This window comes from Protopterus annectens, chromosome 5.part0 (assembly GCF_019279795.1).
Source record: "Protopterus annectens isolate FY-2018-M chromosome 5.part0, PAN1.0, whole genome shotgun sequence".
NCBI lineage: Eukaryota > Metazoa > Chordata > Ceratodontiformes > Protopteridae > Protopterus > Protopterus annectens.
In genome coordinates, this window is record NC_056735.1 from 1,626,301,110 (window position 1) to 1,626,321,949 (window position 20,840).

General features: G+C 41.3%; 1 protein-coding gene across 4 annotated transcripts in view; it reads right to left on the bottom strand.

The window, feature by feature from the left end:
* TIAM1 (TIAM Rac1 associated GEF 1) overlaps window positions 1–20,840 on the bottom strand; it is a 2,502,716-nt gene that overhangs the window by 1,768,587 nt on the left and 713,289 nt on the right. For all 4 annotated transcript variants that reach the window (XM_044071404.1, XM_044071407.1, XM_044071408.1 and 1 more), the window contains one exon: window positions 17,683–17,855. In XM_044071404.1, the coding sequence (XP_043927339.1) occupies window positions 17,683–17,855 (173 nt within the window). The remainder of the gene's footprint in view (window positions 1–17,682; window positions 17,856–20,840) is intronic.

Below are 20,840 nucleotides of genomic sequence, written 5' to 3' on the forward strand. Positions count from 1 at the left end.
CAGTAGGGCAGTGGGTGAAGGGAAGACACTTGTTCCTGGTACAGGCCTCTGCCCACCAGAGAAACTCAGCTCTTATACATGGGATCAGAGGGAGAGAGGTCTCTAGGGAATGAGAGTGCTGGCACCAAAGGTTCTTTAGATACCACTGAAGTTTTCTCATGTGAAGCCTGGCCAGAGGAACAAGAAGGATGCAAGATGCCATGTATCCCAGGGCTTGCAGGAACTTCCTTACGGGGAGGGGATTTCTGGAAGCCAGCTGGGTACAGAAGAGAAGCAGGAAGCTCTGCTTTTCTGGGGATAGGAAGACCATTTGGGATGCTGTGTCTAGCAGAGCTCCTAAGAAAATTATCTTCCTTGTGGGATTTTGCTTTGATTTCTTCCATTGAAGGTGAATCATAGGGAAGTTAGGAGTGATCCGACAAAGAGAAGGTCTTGGAGCAGCTTTTCTTTGCACTCTCTGAATGAGGCAGTTGTCCAGGTAAGGGTACATCTGTACATTTCTTTGACTGCAGAATGCTATAGCTGGGGCCAAGCATTCGGTGAATACTTTGGGTGCAGTAGATAAGCCAAAGAGCAGTGTAGAGAACTGAGTGTGTTGTGAGCCTGCTCTGAAGCGCAGGAATTTCCTGCACGATTCCCTGATGGGGATGTGCAGGTAGGCATCTTTTAAGTCTAGGGTCACTAGCCAAGCATTTTTTGTTAGCATAGGCAGCAGCTGCTGCAAAGTTAGCATTTTGAATCTGGGGACCACGAGGGAGGTGTTCAGAATGGAGAGATCCAGGATGGGGCGCCAAGTGCCCTCTTTTCTGGGAACAAGGAATAGTCTGGAATAAAATCCTTTGCCTGTTTGATCTGAGGGGACAGGTTCTACTGCCCCCTGGGATATGAGAGTTTGTACCTGTTTCAATGCATCTGCCCACTGATTTCAAAATAAGTCCGGGTACCCTCTTGGAATTGGAAGTTCAGAGAATTTGTATCCCTGAAAAAAGATCTTTAAGACCCATTGGTACTTTGTTACAGAAAGCCAATTGTCTTTGAAGAGGGAGATCCTTCCTCCTAGTTTTTGATGAGGGAAGGGAGAGCAGAGGAGGAACGGGGAGTCATTGTGAGGGTTTGCCATAGAAGGTTGGCTTAGAACTCCCTGCCTTTGAGACAGAAGTGGTCCATTGTTTGCTTCTCTGCTGGACCTGGATGGTCTGTCCCTGCGGGGCTTACCTTGGCCCTGTCTACTAGGTGCAGGGAAGGCCCAGTGCTTAGAGGGAAATTTCCTGCTGAACCTGGGAGGTTGAACCTGAAAGAATCTTTTATTGTTTGCATAGATTTTGCTTTGTCTTCCATCTTTTTAAGCACCTCTTCTGCTTTTTCCCCAAACAAGCGCTACTTATCTAGGGGTGCATCAATAAGTTTAGACTTGGCATGATTATGGAGAGGTTGTTCCTTCAGCCATGCATGTCTCCTAATAACAGATCCTGTCACTGCTGCCCTATTAGAGGCTTCTAGGGCATCATATCCACATTATAATGAGTGTTTGGCCACTTGACAAGCACAGTGCAATAAATTTGCTAACTCTTTTAAATTGGCTCAGTCACGAAAGGTAGCAATTTTCTAGTTTAATAGTTCCAAAGTGTGTTGTTGATATTTTAACATATGGAACTGACAAATGGGTGTTCTGATAGCTAAGGTTGCAGAGGTGTATATTTTTTTACCCCATCTGTCCAGAGCTCTGGAGTCCTTGTCAGAAGGAAGAAGATTCTTGGCAGAACTAGTTTTAGCTCCTTTTAGTCCCTGTGTAATGACCTCTGGGTCTGCAGCAGGATTTCTGTACAGGTATTTTTGAGAATCCAGTACTCTGTAGTACCTGTCAGGTTTACTGGAAGCAGGAGGGATGGCGTCAGTGGCTAAGGTGGATTCACGGAAAACATCATCCACCACTTCTAAAATGGGGGTGGGGGTGGCCAGGGGTCTGTACAGGGGCAGATCTAGAAACTCTCTAAGCCTTTTCATAGATTTTGGGAAGTCCTGAGATTCCCACTGGAAATGTTCCCTGTGGTAGTGAAGGGTTTGCCCAAAGTAAACGTCCTCTGGAGGGGAGGCAGAAGGGATTAATTCCTCTGCATCTGAATCCTCATAAGCAGTTAAGGGATGCTGTTACTCTTCAAAAACTGAATAGTCAGATTCCTCAGAATCCTGTTCTGTCATAATTTCTGAAGAAGGGTGCCTTTTCCTTTTAGAAGTTGTGGCCTGACTACCCCAGATATGGGAGATGAGATCCTCCGCCATTTTCAGCATTTGTGCTTGGGGTGGTGGTGTAGTGGAAAGATGGTGGTTAAGAGCAGATTTCCTAGGAGTGGTCTGGCTTCTAGGCCTGAGAGAATCTGTCAGTCTGAGAGAAACAGTAGTCGGAAGAGAAGACGTTGGTTTCTGTCTAGATTCAGTAGTGTGAAAGGCCTCCTCAGAAGCTGGTGCCTGTGTTGCGGCTCCGGACCCAACCAAGGTAGAGACAGCCAAAGGTTCGGAAGATGAAGAAGATTTCTGTGGCATACTGGACTCCGAAAAGGTCTTGGTAGAGACCTGCATAGATATCAAATCGGGCATCAGGGGCTGGGAAAGCGCCTCACTGAATTTTGGAGAACTGACGACCTGCTTAGCGGTACTGTTGTCTGAAGGCTTAGCCTTGTGTGATCTGTCTCTATCTTTATCTCTACATTTTTCAGAATGTCCACAGATATTTGGCTGACGGACGCCATATCGGAATGCGGAGACGGAACACCAAAATAACTGTATACAAAAAGAGCTCTACGGCAAATGTTTCTCACATTAAAGAGGGCACAGAACCGGCAATGGGGGATGTCGTGGTCTGGCCCTAAACAAGTGATGCAGTAAGAATGGAAGTCTCCGTGTGGGATCTGCTTTCCACAGGCAAGACAACTGTGAAGTTTTACAGACATCAGTTAGTGTAAATAAAAAAAAGAATCCCCAATGGGGTACTTAGCTTTAGACGTTTTCAGCTGAAAATTCAACTTCTGGTAGCGACCGACCAGCACTAGTGCAAACTGCTTCTGCTACAGGCTCCATGGCAAGAAAGACTGATGTAATGACATTGGTTGCCTTGCTTTATAGCACTGATGACCTGATGTCAAACTACAGGCGACTGCAGCTGACTCAAAAAAAAAAAACATTGACTCTGGTAATCGGGCCGGTCGAGGGCTACCACAGCAGGGATAAGCCACAGGTGATGACTGCAACAGTGAAACATGAAGAACATCATTGGTGATAAGGAATTAGGCCTTCTATACTCCTACATAAAGCTGTTACTTACTATCATCTGGGAGAAGTCTTACAGTCAAGATTTACCTTTGCTACGACAAAGATCCTGCTGTTTTCCATTTTTAGAAAGGTAATCAGAAGGAAAAGGTCTTGTTTTTACATCTATGAATAAAATTTGCAATAGAGCAATTGAAAATGTTTTTATATCTGTAAATAAAGCTGTAATACAGCAATTACTACACTGCAAAAACAGGATGAAATGTCATAATAGGAAAGTATACAACTAATCATTGTGGGATGCTGGATGTATGCATCTTACCAAGAGCACACATGTATCACTATATATATACATATATATATATATATACACACACACACACATACATACACACACACACTTTTTTTTATTTACAGAATAAACATATTTATTCAATAATTATACAAGTCAAACAAGCAACAAATGAAGTTCTCTTTACCTGTATACATTTATCTCAATTACAGACTTTCTAACCTTGAGTAAGTCCTGCCCAAAAAATAGAAGAAAAATAATATGCAACAACCATTACATAATAACAATACCTCAAGATAACCAATCTGATTGCAGATGTGTCTATATCATACATAATAATTACAGACAGTCCTTTTCCAATTCCTTTTCTTAATTCAGTTTCAGTCTCTCCAGTGCCCATTCATGCTTATTCCTGTATAAGCATAGTTTTGATAAGTCCATTTATTCCTATCCTTCAAGAAATGACACCCAACCTACTATTCTCCTTCCTTTAGGAACCATGTGCCCACTGGGTAGCCATGTCTATACATTTCACCAAGGACAGCCATGTGTTCACAAACCTCTGAGTGTTATTCCCCTGCACGCCTTCCTCCCCTTCTCTCAGCAGCCCTCCAATCTGTATCACCTCTTCCATTTTCTGGAGCACCTTCAGTTTCCACTTCCTAGTTACTGATTTTTTTTTTCATGGCAATTCCCACTGTTATTAGCAGTTATTTCATTCCCTGATGTATCTTCTCATCCTCCTGAACATTTCTGTTTACCTTGTCAAAATATTTACCCTTCCCTCACAATCAGCCTTGTCAGGACTGAAAGACATCATTTACATCTGCTCATATGCAGCTATTCATTCCGATGATTCTCTTTTTAAGAAAGTTGGTACTCTGAACTGAACTGATTTAGATTATCATCACCAATAATCTTTGTAGCCAGCCTGGTGGCACAGATACACAAACCCTTAACTCTGACAAAGATGACGAGTTCAAACTTACAAGTTAGCTGCACATTCAGCAACAGCTCAATTCTAGCTCTCCAAGTATGAAAAAAGAAACTTAGCAGAGAAAGCCAGTGGACCTAGATTTCTGGGTAAATTTCAGTAACTGTCTAGTAAGTGTACTGCCTGGATACCTGGAAAAAAAGAAATACAGAGGACCTGAAGGAAAATCAGCTACAAAAGGTGATGAAAAATCACTGACTGGGAAAAGTACTGTAGCTATTCAGCAAAAAGCAGTGCAAGCTACAGACATGACTTCTAATAACCTAAAGGAAAGTATAAGGCAACTGCACACAGACCTGACTAAAATAAATGAAACACTGATGGCATATATCATCTCAATAAAAGGTTGGAAAAAATGGAAGAAGCTTTAAACAGATACTCAAACAAGGTAATAAAACTCCAAAACTCAGAGGCTGAAATGAAGAAAAGGCTGGTGGAATATGATACTGCTTAAGAATAAATGTTTCAATAAATAATAGAATTAGAGGACAGAACACGTAGGGAAAACCTGAGATTTTCTGCTGTACCCGAGAAACTGGAAGGAACAGACTGTATTAATTTTATGAAAGCACAAATAAGCAACTGGCTAGTATTCCACAACAGGAATTAACTGAAAGGGCACATTGTGTGCATGCTTCAAACTTGGCTATGAGAAAAAAACCTAGACCTTTAATAGTATAGGTGCAGTCTTACCAGCAGAAGGAGTTGATTCTGACAAACATAGCCTGTGTTAGGCACCTGCCAAACCTGTGGTTGCAAGGGGTCTCAAATTATCTCCCTGTATACAAGGGCCCCCCCACTAGTGCAGCCAACTGGCACCCAGGTTTCTTCTTCCTCTTTGCTGCCTGCGCTGTGATTCTCGCATCAAAAGGTTTTGTGATTCCCCCCCCCCCCTTGGCTGTAGTTGACTTTGATGTCAGCTAAAAGCTGCACTCCATCAGGTCTGCTTCATTGAAGCAAGGACCTGACTGGCTGCAGCAGCCAAGTAAGAGACTCCTTGTAAGACTAAATGCAGCTTATTTATGATCACCCTACACCACATTTGTATGAAGTTAACAAAATGTTCTATGGTCTTTAAAACACAACAATGCCACTACTATTAAAAACACTGATGATATACATACTGCTGTTGACAACTTAAATACAAAGTTGTTTACCAGCAGCAATTGCTGCAATAGAATGGTTCTCTTTAATTTGGAATTACTCAGATGACTTTTACTTTTACAGAGATTGTGAATATTGACTTAGCATGTGTTAGCATGTGTTATTAGGTAGCTGATATTTCTTATGATCTTATAAGTACTCTTCTATTTAAAATGGTGTAACACATGGCTGGATTTTATAGTATGGCGCTATTGATTTTTATACAATTTCAATTAGTTTATCTAAAGCTACCAGTGAAGTATATGCAATTTATTGCTTCCTAACAATAATGGGTGTACACAGTCAACAAAGTGGTTACAGTTGTGTGGGCTCTCTGTGGATGTAAGTACCTTATGCACCTTTCTGATAATTTTTAAGCAGTCAATAATCTGGTTTTGCAGGACTAGTATGTGTGTGTGTGTGTGTGTGTGTGTGTGTGTGTGTGTGTGTGTGTGTGTGTGTGTGTGTGTGTGTCAGAAATTAATCTGGAATACTTTGGCTAATGTGTCTCTGTGAAACAAACATGAAATATGTGATATCGTTATTATTGTTCTTAATTTATTGTCATAGACATCTGACAACAAAACCAAATAAGTAAAATCCTGGCACCATAAACCAATGGAGAAAGCAGTACTGATGTAAAAACCAAAGATATTTATTATGGCGGCAAGTGCTTTCGCAACCTTTCCTGGTTGCTTCTTCAGACCAAAATAACAAACAACAAAATGGAGCATCCATATTTAAACAGTTCACTTTTTAAAAACAGCCAATCAATTACTGGTATTCAAGCAGAAATTATCTTAAAGGCATATAAAAGTATAAAGTACAATACATAAAATGCATAAAAACACTTTCACATATCAAAGAGCAACAGTGTGTTTATATGATTACTTGTTGCTCTTTGGAATACATGCCAATTTGTTCTGATGAAGCCTGACATCTGTTGGGTGAAAGTGCTTAACTGTTATTTTACTTTGTTTGAGAATTGTTGGTACTGTTCATTGTTTCAACCTTTGGGTTGATATATTGTTGCTAACTGCTTTGGAATTGTGTGCTGAGTCGAACAGATTGCAGAATGGATTAAAGGTTCTGCTCTTAGCCATGTAATCTTGTTTTTTTCCTTGTTTTCTGCTTGGTGGAGTGCTTACAAAGTAATAATTATATTTGTGAAATATGACCGAACAAGACAATCTGGAAATATTGGACCGTTTTGGACTTTGTTAAACTTGCAGGGGACTCTAAAGCATATGTCCCACTTCGTGTCAATAATCAGGACAGGTGAAGAAGGGGGAGAAAGTTAACTAAGTAAAACAAATGTTTTTCTTAATAGTACTATTTAAATAGTGCATTATTTTCTTTGCATGTTATAAAGTTGGTTTTTTTTTGGTGATTTTTGACAGTAACGGGGATACTAATGTAAATAGATACTCCTGTTTTTTTTTTCTTTTTGTTTCTTTCTCCCTTCTTCTCTCTTTCTCCTTGTCCACTTTTAAGAAATGTAGGCACTACAATTAAAAAAAAATGATCTGGTTATTAAAAGAGCATGACAAAAGAAAAATTAGTGTGCTTTTTCTCTTTTCTGCATACAGGAATGACTGAGTTAAGGCCATTAGCTTCATCCACTAACAAGTTTTAAGAAAAAGCAAGTAAATGAAAAAGAATACTAAATATTATACGTTTTTCCCCTAATAAACAGTTTTCTGTATGGTTCTCATGTCTCTAGCAGACAATCCAATAAAGATAAACTGCTTGGAGAAAATGTTTTCTGAAACCATTCAAGTGTTTTCCCACCTGAGAACTATAAAGACAAAACAAAACCAGACAACACTTAACAGAAGCGCAGGCTACACCATGCATCTTAGCATGGAAAACCTTTCTTTTAGGTTAGCTTGAGTGTGTGTGTGTGTGTGTGTGTGTGTGTGTGTGTGTGTGTGTGTGTGTGTGTGGGCTGTCAGTTTGGAACATTTGTTCCTATCAGGAGGGTAAAACTTCAATATTTGAAGATATACATCTACATAGATTTTTGTGTTACTATTAAGTAAATAGGGTTTAGGGGGTATTGGGGGTATGTATGCATTTTTGAGGGATTTTAATAAAACAAAAAGTTCTGTAAGATCTGTCATAGACTCAAATAGAAATGACAAGAAGCAAATGTATAGAAGATTAACCTGCCAAACAGTAATTACATGTAACACAAAAGCTGAAACTAGACATTGAACAAAAAAGCTGTTATACATAAAAGCTGGGAATAATAATCTCCCAAGAATATGATGCTTTCCATAATGTCTTTAAACTTTAATGGACTCACAGATAAATAAAAAAAGAAAATAGTAGGGAACTATATTAAAAATGTAGAGTGCAAATAATTATTTTACAGGAGACACACTTGGAAAGAACTGAATGTGAATTTGATAAAGAAAGGTTTTCAGGATGGTTACGCAGAGGAATATATGGGGAAACATATTAATTGCAAGAGGAGATCCAATAGTAATAGAAGAGGATAAAAAAAACAATAACAGAAGATTTGTAGTATTAATAGGCTACTGGCAAGGGAGGAGGATCACAGTGGCATGTATTTATATTCCACCAAAACTGCTCTAATGGACCTTAAGAAAAATTTGGGAGAAATAATCCACTTTCGGTGTGGAATATTACTTCTAGGTGGGGACTGGAGTTTGACTTGCAATTTTGAAGATGTGCTGGGAGGGCCCAGAAGGAAAATATAACAAAGGAGGGTAGATTTGTAAAGAAATTTAAGAAAATATTTGGCATGGAAGATATGAATTCTGTATTAAGAGCTCTGAGTGAATTTGCATATTATTCCCTGAGACACAAAAAATGGGCTATGCTAGACAGAATTTATATTTCACAGGAACATGTGCATTTAACGGAAGGTCTTGATACACACCCTACAACTATTTCAGATCATGTGCCAATAACAACTAAAATAAAAATGATACACTGGCACTTTCCCACCTATCTGTTGAAGAGAAAGGAATTTAAGGAATGAGTAGTGAAAATTATTCAGACGCTATTAGAGAAGACATAAATTTCTTCTGAAAATATTGCTAGGGAGTGGGATAAAATTAAAGTGAAGTTTGAAAACAGGATGGAAATAAAAGAAAGGGAGCTATGGTTAAGAAGTAACAAGAATTATTTAGAGGGCCTGATAGATGTTAAAAGTATTGCAGAATAGGGGAATCTTACAGAAAGTACAGTTGTGTACACTTACCATAAATGTAGATGTTCAAGTGTATTCACTGTTGCAGTCATTACATTTGGGTTATCTGCCTGCAGGTAGCCCTCAGCCAGCCTGAATATCAGAGTCTTGGATTCCTGCATCGGATGCTGTCTCTTCTTCCATGACGTCAGGTCGTCAGGGGTATAAAACATGCAGCCGACGCCATTACATCAGTTTTTCTTGCCCCAGATGTCAGGTGCCCCCATAATGGGAAGCAATTATATGTTATGTTACACCTCCAAAAAAAAGCAAATACACCAGAAAGCTCAAATAAACCAAACAAGAAGGAAAGGTAGAGCCAAGAAAAGTCAGGGGGCTGGAGGGAGGGTAACCAGGACTGCAATAGTGAATACACTCGGAACATCTACATTTATGGTAAGTGTACACAACTGTACTATGTTCTTTGTGTTTCACTGTTGCAGTCATTACATTTGGGTAGATCGTAAAGCTAAGGAAGGGAGGAGGAAGTTAGAGAGCATTAGGACTGGCTATTAAGCCCTGCAATACTGCAGTGGCAAAAAACAGCTCTGGATTTAGACAAAATAGGCATGTGGTAAAGCTTGGTGAAGGTATGTATAGAGCTCCAGGTATCAGCTTCTAGGATGTCCCTGGTAGGGACCCCTCTGAGAAAGGCTGTAGAGGTAGATGCAGCCCTGGTGGAATGTGATCTTATCCCCTGTGGGGTAGGTTTTCCATGGTGCTTATAGCAGAAATGAATGCAATGGGCTATCCATTTAGAAATGGTTTGCTTTGAAATGGCCTTCCCCCTCTGCCCCTGCAGCAAAGCCAACTTGCAGATGTTCAGATTTTCTGAGAGGCTTAGTCCTGTCCAAATAAAATTTAAGTTGTCTGTGCACGTCCAAGAAGTGAAGCATTTGTTCTCCTTTGTTTTGTGGATTAGGGAAAAAAGTAGGCAAATGAATGGACTGATTTAGGGCCACACTAGACACCACCTTGGGCATAAAGGAAGCATTGTTCCTGAGGGAAACCCTGTCTGCATGGAAGATAATGAAGGCCTCCACTGCCATGAGGGCCTGTAATTCAGACACTCTTCTTGCTGAAGTGATGGCTAGAAGGAAGGCTGTTTTCCAAGAAAGGAATTTCAAGTCTGCAGTTGCAACTGGTTCAAATGGAGGGAGAGTGAGCTTTTCCAATACAAAGTTAAGGTCCTAGGCTGGAGTAGGGGCTCGCCTGGGGGGTATTAAATATTTAGCCCCTCTGAGGAATTGCTTTACCAGGGGGTGAGAGAAGAGGGTGGTTCAGTATTATAATGTGTTGAAATTGCAGAGGCATGAATTTTAATAGATGAGAAGGATATGGCCTTGTGGAGCATTTCTGTTAAGTATTGAAGAATATGAGGTAAACTGGGAATCGTAGTGCCCATACCCTGGGTCTGGCTCCAGGAACAGTATCTTTTCCACTTTTCAGCATAGGATTTTCTAGTACTAGGTCTCCTTGCTTCCAGAATGACCTCTAGCACCTGCTTACTGAGGGATGCTATTGGAGAGCTCAGGGAATTAGCCAGGCTGCAAGGTTCAGGATTTGAAGCTGAGGATGCAAAATCTGGCCCACCTGCTGGGACAGCAGGGAAGGTGTCTGAGGTAGGTGCCATGGATCCAGCAGTATCATGCTGCACAAGAGGGGGTACCAGTGCTGGCGAGGCCAGTCTGGTGCAATAAGAATTGTCCTTGGTTTGTCCTGTTTAATCTTTAGCAGAACCTTCAAGAGGAGAGGCAGAGTGGGAAAGGCATAAACTGAGATGCTTTCCCAGGTGAAGGACAGGGCATCCACTTTTCAAGCTTGGCTGTGGGGAGTCCTTGTGCAGAATTTGTCCAACTGGTAGTTCTGGGGTGAGGCAAACAGGTCTATTTCTGGAGACCCCCATTTGTTCCTTAAGAGGTTCAATATTTTTGGTTCTAGTTCCCATTCGTGTGGGTCCATGAGATTTCTGCTTAGGTCGTCTGCCCGTGACTTTAGCTTGCCTGGCAGGAATTGAGCTTGTAGGTGCACTTGGTAGCTCAAGCCTGTGTTCCACAGAGCCATGGCTAGTCTGCACAGAGGGCACGAGTGGGTTCTCCCCTGCTTGTTTATGTATCACATAACTGTGGTGTTGTCTGTCTTTACCAATAATTGTCCTGGAAGGATGTGGTCCTTGAAGGCTGTCAGGGAATTCTGTACAGCTAACATTTTTTTTTGGTTGATATGCAGGTGCAGCTGACTTGGGTTCTATTTGCCCTGAATGCCCTGCCCTGCAAAAGTGAGCCCCCCATGCATAGTCTGATGCATCTGTAGTCAGGGTTTGGGCGGCAGGGTGTAGATTGAAAGGGAGCCCCTTGTTGAGGTGTCAGGCCTCTGCCCACCAAAGAAATTCTGTCTTTATACAAGGAATGATAGGAATAATTGACTCCAGATCCTGAGAATGTTGACAATATAGGACTTTTAGATACCATTGTAGTTCCTCATATGCAGTCTTCCATATGGAATTAGTAGAATGCAAGAGGCCATGAACCCCAGGGCTTGCAGAGAGCTGGGTCTTTGTGGCCAGTAGTTTGAAGGAGGCTGTGCAATAAACTTGTTTCTCTGGGGTTAGGTAAGCCATCTGGGAAGTTGTGTTCAAGCCCTCCCAGGAATACAATTTGTTGGCGGGTGACTAGATGAGATTTCTTTTCATTTATGGTGTACCCCAGTGAGGTTAGAAGTTTCTTTACAAATGCCAGATGTTTTAATAGCATGTCCTGGCTTTCTGCCTAAATCAGACAATCGTCCACGTATGGGTATATTTGAATATTTCTCTCACTGCAAAATGCAATGGCTGGAGCTAGGCACTTTGTGAATTACCCTGGGCGCAGTAGATAAGCCAAAGGGAAGTGCAGAGAACTGATAGTGCATGGAGCCTGCTCTGAAGCGTAGGTATTTCCTGCAAGATTCCTTTATTGGAATGAGCAGGTAAGCTTCCTTTAAGTCTAAGGTTGCCAACCAGGCATCTTTGCCTAGCATAGGAAGCAGCTGTTGAAGTGTTAGCATTTTGAATTTTGGTATTACCAAAAAGGTGTTTAGAATAGAGAGGTCCAGGATAGGATTCCAGGTGCTGTCTTTTCTGGGTACCAGGAAAAGTCTTGAGTAAAAACCTTGTCCCCTTTCTTCTGCTGGGACAGGTTGGATAGCCCTGATACTTAGAAGAGAGAGAACCTCCTGTTGAGCCTCTGTCCACTGATTTGGGGGTAGGTCTGGCCAACCATTTGGGGTTGGTAAGGTGTGGACGTGGAATCTGTATCCTTGGAAAACTATATTTAAAACCCATTTGTCCTGGGTAATGAGTTCCCAGTTTTTTGCATGCAGGGCAAGCTTTCTTCCTAAGAAAGCAGGAAGTTGAGCAGGGCTTGGAAGGGTCAAGGTTAAGTCATTGTGACATTTTTCCATGGGCGGTGTCTTATTACTTTCAGCTTTGGAAGTGGGTGCCTCCCACAGCTTACGCCTGTGTGTAGCCTGAGACTGTAACCTAGGTGGTCTGCTGTTCCTGGGCTTGGACTGAGAAGGCCTGGAAGAGACTGGAAAGGAAAAATTCTTAGAAGGCCAATGCCTACTAAATCCGGGAGGCTGTACTTGCAGGAAATCTTTAACAGTTTGCATAGATTTAGCTTTTTCCTCCATCTTTTTAAGGACGACTTCTGCTTTGTTGCCAAACAGGCGGTCTTGGTTTAATGGAGCATCCAGTAATTTAGCTTTAACATAATCTGGCAAGTTTTGCTCCTTAAGCCAAGCATGCCTTCTAAGTACAGACCCAGTGACAGCAGCCTTGCAAGATGCTTCTAAAGAGTCAAAACCACATTGCAAAGTATGTTTACCAACTTGTTCAGCAGAATGCATTAAATCCTGTAATTCTTCATGTTCATGAATCAACATAATTTTCTGTTTAAGTAGTCCCATAATATGCTGCTGATACTTTAACATATGAAACTGGCAATTTAAGGCCCTAATGGCCAAAGTAGCAGAAGTGTACACCTTTTTACCCTATCTGTCCAAGGCCCTGGAATCTCTATCAAAGGGGGTAGGGTTTTTGTCAGCAGTAGCCTTAATGCCCTTTGGTCCTTGGGAAATGGTCTCTGGATCCACAGTAGGATTCTTGAAGAGGAACTTGTGAGAGCCAGGTACTCTGCAATACCTGTCAGGTTTTCTGGGAGCTAGAGGTAAAGTGTCTAGGGCCAAGCTAGATTCCAAGAAGGCATCATCTACAATGTCCAGAACAGGAGGGATAACTAAAGGCCTGTGTTGAGAGAGGAGTAAGAATTTCCTAAGCCTCTTTTTGGAGTCAGTGTAATCTGGGCTTTCCCAGAGGAAATGCTCCCTAAGAGCGTGCAAGGTTTCACCAAAAGAAAAAAATTTCTGGAGGGGAAGCAGAGGGAATGGAATCCTCTGCATCAGATTCCTCATAGGTAGATAAGGGCAAATCCTGGTCATCAGAAGAAACAGAAATTTCAGAATCCTGATCAGAAGAATCAGAAGGAAAATCAGTTCTAGGTCTCTTAGAGGGGGAAGGCCGACTTCCCCTAATTAAAGTAATATGGTCTTCAGCCATTCTAAGCAGTTTTTTTAGGAATATGGGCCTGACCATGTGGTTTGGACGTCGTTTTCTAGGCGTGGGTCGAGTTTGAGGCCTTGATGAAGAAGATGGCATCCGTTTAAAATGCAAATCTGTAGGCCTGAATACACTCTCAGAAGCCGGTGCCTGCACAGCGGCTCCGGACCCACCCAAGGTAGAGACATCTGCAGGTTCCATAGTCGAAGAAGCATCTCGCGGAATACCGGACTCCAAATGGGTCTCAGTAGAGGCCTGCGAATCTAAAGTAGCAAGTATCAGGGGCTGTGAAAGCACCTCACTGAGTACCAGTGAACTGGTGATTATCTTAACGGAAGCGTTGTTGGTAGTTTTGGACCTATGCAGTCTGTCTCTGTCTTTATCCTTACATTTTTCTGGAATATCGGTAGTCTGATGGCTTACTGAAGCCATGTCTGGATAGTTAAACAGAGTACCAAAATAATTTGCTGCGAAAATAGATCGACGACAAATAGTTCGAGGGTTGAATAAGGCACAAAACCAACAGCAAGGGACGTCGTGGTCCGGGCCTAAGCAAGGAATGCAGTACAAATGAAAATCTTTATGAGGTATTTGCGTTCCACAGGTAAGACAATTGTTAACTTTTACTGACATCGGTTAAGAGCAAGAAAAAGGATCCCCAATTTTCGAAGACTTCGGTTCTGAAACTCGAAAATGAAAATTTTAGGAGTCAGCCGACCGGCACTTGCGAACTGCTTCTGCTTCGGGCACCGCGCAGCAAGAAAAACTGATGTAATGGCGTCGGCTGCATGATTTATACCCCTGACGACCTGACGTCATGGAAGAAGAGACAGCATCCAATGCAGGAATCCAAGACTCTGGTATTCAGGCCGGCTGAGGGCTATCTGCAGGCAGACAACCCAAACGTAATGACTGCAACAGTGAAACACGAAGAACATCAAGAAGAGGATCAACTGCAGAATGCTAAACAGAAAATAAGGGACTACCTTGATAATATGCATGAGTTTACAAAGACTGCTGTTAAGCAACTGTTTTTTGATAACTGTAGAGCACAAAAACTTTTAGCTCAGCAACTCAGGGAACATAAAGTAGAAAAGTCTGCCACCAAGCTTAGGGAGCCTACAACAAGGACGATGATAATGGAGCCTGTAAAAGTATTAGAAAAATTTGGAAAACTGTATGAAAATCTGTATAAAGCAGAGAAATACAGAAATCAAGAAAAGGTACAAATAGAAATGTTTATGGAAGGATTAAATATGCCAAGGTTAGAGGTAGAGGAGTCTCAGTTACTAACAGTTAGGACAGGTGGAGATGAGATAAAAATGGTGATGTATAACCAATCTACAGGTAAGTCCCCAGGAATAGATGGTACTTCTGTGTAAGTTTGAAAGCTAGGAGGGAAAAAAACTGATAAAGATCTGGAAGGTTTTGTTTAACAGTATTTTAAGAGGAGAAGAAGTATAGTACAGTTTTGTACCTACCATAAATGTAGATGTTCGAGTGTATACCCTGCTGCAGTCATCACACTTGGGTTATCCTGCCGTCAGGCGGTCCCGTAGTTGGCCCAAATTCCAAAGTCTTGGTCCGGCGTCGGCTGCTGTCGCTTCTTCCCTGATGTCAGGGTGCCAGGGGTATATCAGAGGCATCCAACGCCATTTTCTTCAGTTTTTCTTGCCCCAGATATCAAGTGCCCCTAATAGGTAGGCAAAAAAAAAAAAATATATATATATATATATATATATATATATATATATATATATATATATATATCTACATATAGCTATATGGAAAAACAAAACAAAACCCTTAGGCACAAGCAAATACACCACAGAGGTAGAATAGAATAGAGTGGTAGAGATAAGTTCAGGGGATGGAGGGAGGGTAACCTGGACTGCGGCAGGGTATACACTCGAACATCTACATTTATGGTAAGTACAAAACTGTACTATGTTCATCGTGTTACCCTGCTGCAGTCATCACACTTGGGTAGAATCCCAAAGCTAAGGATGGGAGGTGGAGTCAAACAGGGTTAGAGGAGGCTAGAAGGCCCTGCAAAACTGCAGTGGCGAAGCCAGTTCTAGTCTTAGAATAAAGTGGTAAGTGGTAATGTTTGGTGAAGGTGTGTACTGAACTCCAAGTTGCAGCTTCCAGAATATCCTTGGTTGGCACCCCCCTGAGGAAGGCTGTAGATGTAGCTGCTGCCCTGGTAGAGTGGGGCCTTATGGTAGCAGGAACTGGTTTTCCATGGTGGGTGTAGCAAAAACGTATGCAATGTCCTATCCATTTGGAAATGGTCTGTTTTGAGATTGCCTTTCCTTGTGATGCTGTAGCATAGGATGCAAAAAGCTGGTCAGATTTTCTGAAAACCTTAGTTTTATCCAAGTAGTAACGTAGCTGCCTGTGAATGTCCAAGGAATGCAGGAGTCTTTCTCCTTTGTTCTGTGGATTTGGAAAGAAGGTGGGTAAATGGATGGTTTGATTTAGAGCCACACTGGATACCATCTTAGGCATAAAGGAGGGGTTAGTTCGTAGAGAAACTCTGTCTTGATGAAAAATGAGGAAAGGCTCTACTGCCATTAGTGCCTGAAGCTCTGAAACTCTTCTAGCTGAAGTAATTGCTAGCAGCAGGGCAGTCTTCCATGATATAAACTTTAAGTCAGCTGAGAAAGTTGGCTCAAAAGGAGGTAGCGTGAGTTTTTCCAGAACAAAGTTGAGGTCCCAAGTAGGTGTTGGTGCTCTTCTGGGAGGCCTAAAGTTTTAGGCCCCTCTGAGAAACTGCACTTAACTGTTCATTTAGACAATGATAAAGGACATATTTCAGTATGCCTATCCAGCTGCAATGTCACTGCCGTATTATGTGCTCACCCATTCTTTTGGACTTCTGCATCTTGACCTGCAACAGCTGGATCTAGCACAATCACAAGTCATCTGGGTGTTACAGCATTCAAAGGGTTTTGTTAGACCAACTCTATAAAGGCAAGTATAGGTGAGTGGCCAGACCAGAAATTAAATGATTGCCTACCAGTATGGCGCATGGGGCTAAAGCTATGGGCTGCTTACTGAGCTTCAACCTATAGTTCTGGGCTTGATTCCTTTGGTCTGAACTTGGAAAGTGAGTGAATGACAAGTCACTTTACCATACCGTGGACCCATATCACCCCTGAGAAGAGACATTTGTACAAAGACCCATATGGGAGAAGGCATCTTGTGTTTGATATTTAATACGGTTTCAACCTTAAATGCCAAAGTACAACCCATATTCTCCAAAGCATGGATAAAGGACACTCCAAAAAATAGTGCACAATTGACCCAAACAATAAAATCCTTTAGCATCAGCTGTTAGGGAAAGGAAACATTAATTTAGGATTCTTGGAAAATTCTGTCACTCACATAATAGGAAAAATAAACAGCCTACAAACCCCTCTGACATACATGATGTGCTTGAAAATGCTGATGCTAATATGAGTAATATCACACAAACACCTCATTATGATACAACAGTGCTGAAAAAAAAGCAAGTGTTGCTGCTGAACAGAGACAGCTGTGGCTTGGGACAGGCTTCTGTAGCACAGCTAAACTGATGCTGTTCAGTTGTTGCTGTACCCTGGAGTTACACAGCTAAGGTACAGACTCTAAAGGGTTAAAGGGCACAGTCTTATCATGGCAAGAACTAAGGAAAAGCACTCCAGACAGACATTCGAAATAATGGAATAAATGAATTAGAAATTAAAAACAAATGACAGGAATACAAGTCTTGCTCTGTACAGAACAATGAGAGTAAGGTATGACATAGGAATGCCGGGGGGGGGGGGTTCCTTTTCAAACTCAAGGCAAAAAAAGAGTCAGACAGAGATCATCACTAGAAGAGAAATCTATGCCAAAACTGAAACTGAATGAAAGGCATTAAACACTCAGTACATTAAACACCCACTAGCAGTTAGACAAAAGGAATGAAAATATGTTTCAAACGTGAAGGACATTAAATTCACAGTAATTTCTAGTAGCTTAAAAGGACATTTTTGTTTCTTAAATGCTAACAATTGTGTTCCTATGCTACTTGTACAACCTTAACCTGATAACTTTGCAATATAAGCGATAATCAAGTTTCTGAGAAACACGGCTCTGCAGATGAATAACTGTAGAATAGTACATGTTTCTTAAGGAAAACAAACCTGAAACAGGAAGACATCCCCAAGTGAATTACTGAGGCAGAAAACAAAGTCTTTCTTTGGATGTTCAGGTACTGCTTGCACAATGCTGTTTTCCACCCAAACAGCATGCTTTGGGATGCTGCTTTGGTCTATTCCAGATCTGCCATCTGTCTCATAAAATAACAATGTACAGCCTGTGAAATACAGAGAGAGAGTGTTCAGCACAAAAGCATTCAATGGCATTTTATACAACCATAAAACTGAAAACATTTAATTATTCTACACAGCCAGCCTTTTAGGAATGCATTTGTCTGCCATTTTCATGGTACGACAGCTCATGGTCCTCCTGAAACACTGTACTCAATGTATTTTAACAGTTAAACACCCACGTACGTGCACATAAACACCATACACACTCAGAAAGAGCACAGGAGCTTCTGTACAACTTCAAAAGGAGGAATGTGTTTCCTGTCATATATAGAACATGAGTAACACATATGAAAACAGTGGAAACCCCTGGAAAAAATAAAGTAGGTAAGAACCAGTGCTGAATGCTGGCAATGTTCCCATAGACAACTTATAGAAAAAAAAAAAAGATTAAAGTTCTAAGCTTGCTATAACCATTTACTGAACATGAGCAAAACCAACTGCAGATTTGAAAGTACAGTTGTGTACACTTACTATAAATGTAGATGCCTGAGTGTATTCACTGTTGCGGTCCTGACTTGTGTGATTTCCTGCTGTGGAAGCCCTTGGCCGTCCCGAATACCAGAGTAAAAATCTCCCTCCTCCTAAGGCTTTGGGAGATCCTATCCTGATGACGGTACACCTAGGCAGAAAGGGAGCAAGCAGAAGCCATGATGTCGATTTTGTCTTGCTCTCTAGATGGTAGGAGCCTCCAGGATGATCCTAAACAAAGATCAAAGGTAGAAAAAGGGCCCTTTAGGGAAAACAACGAGGAGTATTCTGATTAGTGAAAAAGACAGAAGCAGATTACTACTGTAGGCAAAGGGGGAAGGACGGAGGGAAAGAAGACTGCAACAGTGAATACACTCAAACATCCACATTTATGCTAAGTGTGCAAAACTGTACTATGCTCTTCATGTTTCACTGTTGCAGTCATGATGTGTGGGATGATTCCCACAGATGAGATGAGGGTGGAAGGAAGATTATGGGGAAGAGAGATGCCCTGCAGGATGGCAGTGGCAAATGCTGTTCTAGGCTTGGAGAAGGCTGACAAGTTGTAGTGTTTGGTAAAGGTATGCAGAGATGATTAAGTAGCAGCTTTCAAAATGTCTTTGGTAGGGAACCCTTTCAGGAATGCAGCAGAGGTAACAGTGACCTTAGCAGAGAGAGTTCTGACAGCTTTGGGTGGCTTTTTACCAAGATGGCTGTAACAAAAAGAAATACAGTGAGATATCCACTTGGAGATCATCTATTTGGAAACGGGCTTCCCTGCAGACCCAATGGCAAAGGACACAAAGAGCTGGTCTACAATAGGGTGCCAACAGCCGTCCTTTCCGGGAACCAGGAATAGTCTGGAATAGAACCCTTTCCCTATTTGGTGTTCTGGTACTGGTTCCACTGAGCCCTGTGATCATTGGTTGTGAATCTGAGAAAGGGCCTCTGCTCTTTGACTTTGTGAAATATATGGATAACCCGAGTATGTTAATGGCTCTTTGAAAGTGAGCCTGTAACCATCTGAGATAAATTTCAGAACCCACTTGTCTGAAGTAATGAGGGACCAATTTTCTTTGAAGAGGGATAGTCTTCCTCCTATCTTTTATGGGGAGGGGGGGCAGAAAGGGGAAAGGAAGAGCCATTGTAGCCCTCTGCTAGGGCCCTGCAGCCTACACCTCCCCTGCATGGGGGTTTCTGAGGACCACTGCCTGGGCCTTTTTGATTGATATTGCCTTTGAGGCCTTTCCCTACAGGATTTCTTTTGGCAACTTTTTAACAGACAGGGAAAGGACCAGTGTTTAGTGGGGAAATTCCTACTAAACCTAGGAGGCTGTACTTGGAGGAAGTCCTTGACAGTTTGCATAGATTTTCCTTTATCTTCCAACTTTTTAGCACAACCTCAGCCTTTTGCCCAAAAATGAAGTCCTTATCCAGGGGAGCATCTAGAAGTCTGGATTTGACATGGTCTGTTCCCTAAGCCAAGCACATTTTCTAATAACAGAGCCAGACACAGCAGCTAGGCTAGAGGCCTCCATAGCATCATAGCCACTGTGTAAAGAGTGTCTAGCCACCTGGGAGATGGAATGGCAAAAGTCCAACAGTTCCTTAGCAATGTTCTTGTCCTCCAGGGAGGATATATTTTACTTCATTTTATCTAAAATACTTTGTTGGTATTTTATCAAATGAGTAAATCCACAAAAAAGGTGCTGAGGCTCTCAAACGAAACTCCTTCTTTATTCACAAATGAATGGTAAGAGCTTTCACCGGCTACAATACGCCAGCTTCTTCAGACCAAATTCAAACAGATTTAAAACAGTCCACACTCATTTTATATACTATAAAAGTACTCAATTAGTAAGCTAATTAATTAATGACCTTACAAGCTATCAAATTAAGACCTTTCTTAAAAAAACAGTACTTAAAAAAGCCATTATTTAAAAATATATATAGAATATTGAATGAACCAACTTCATAAGCTGAGTTATTGATATTAAGTAAGTAAAATGCAAAATATGTGCAACATATATCTTATTGTCCATTTTATCTAGACATAAAATATCAGATATTGTATAAAAATTATTTATATGTGATACATTTATTTATTTATACACATATATAAATATATAAAATTACCAGTTCCTACTAATAAGAATGGACCAATAAATATCCAAATGCCATATATATGCCCTAAAATTGCCATTAAAAATCATCTAATCCTAGGCATAAATATGCCTATCACTATTAAACTATTATTCAGGTATAAAAAGTTAATTACCTACTATGAATTCATCTATTTAGAGCTTTCATTTTAAGAAGGCATTTAATGGATATTTGTTCATTAAGCCCAGGAAACATATATGCTAAGGTTCGTATTTGCCACTCTAATTCTACTTCCTGAAGTCTCAAAAACCATGGTCCTCCCCTGACACTGTGCTCAATCTTTTGTAACACCACAAACTTGAATTTATGCTCTGGAAACACCATAATATGTCTTGCTA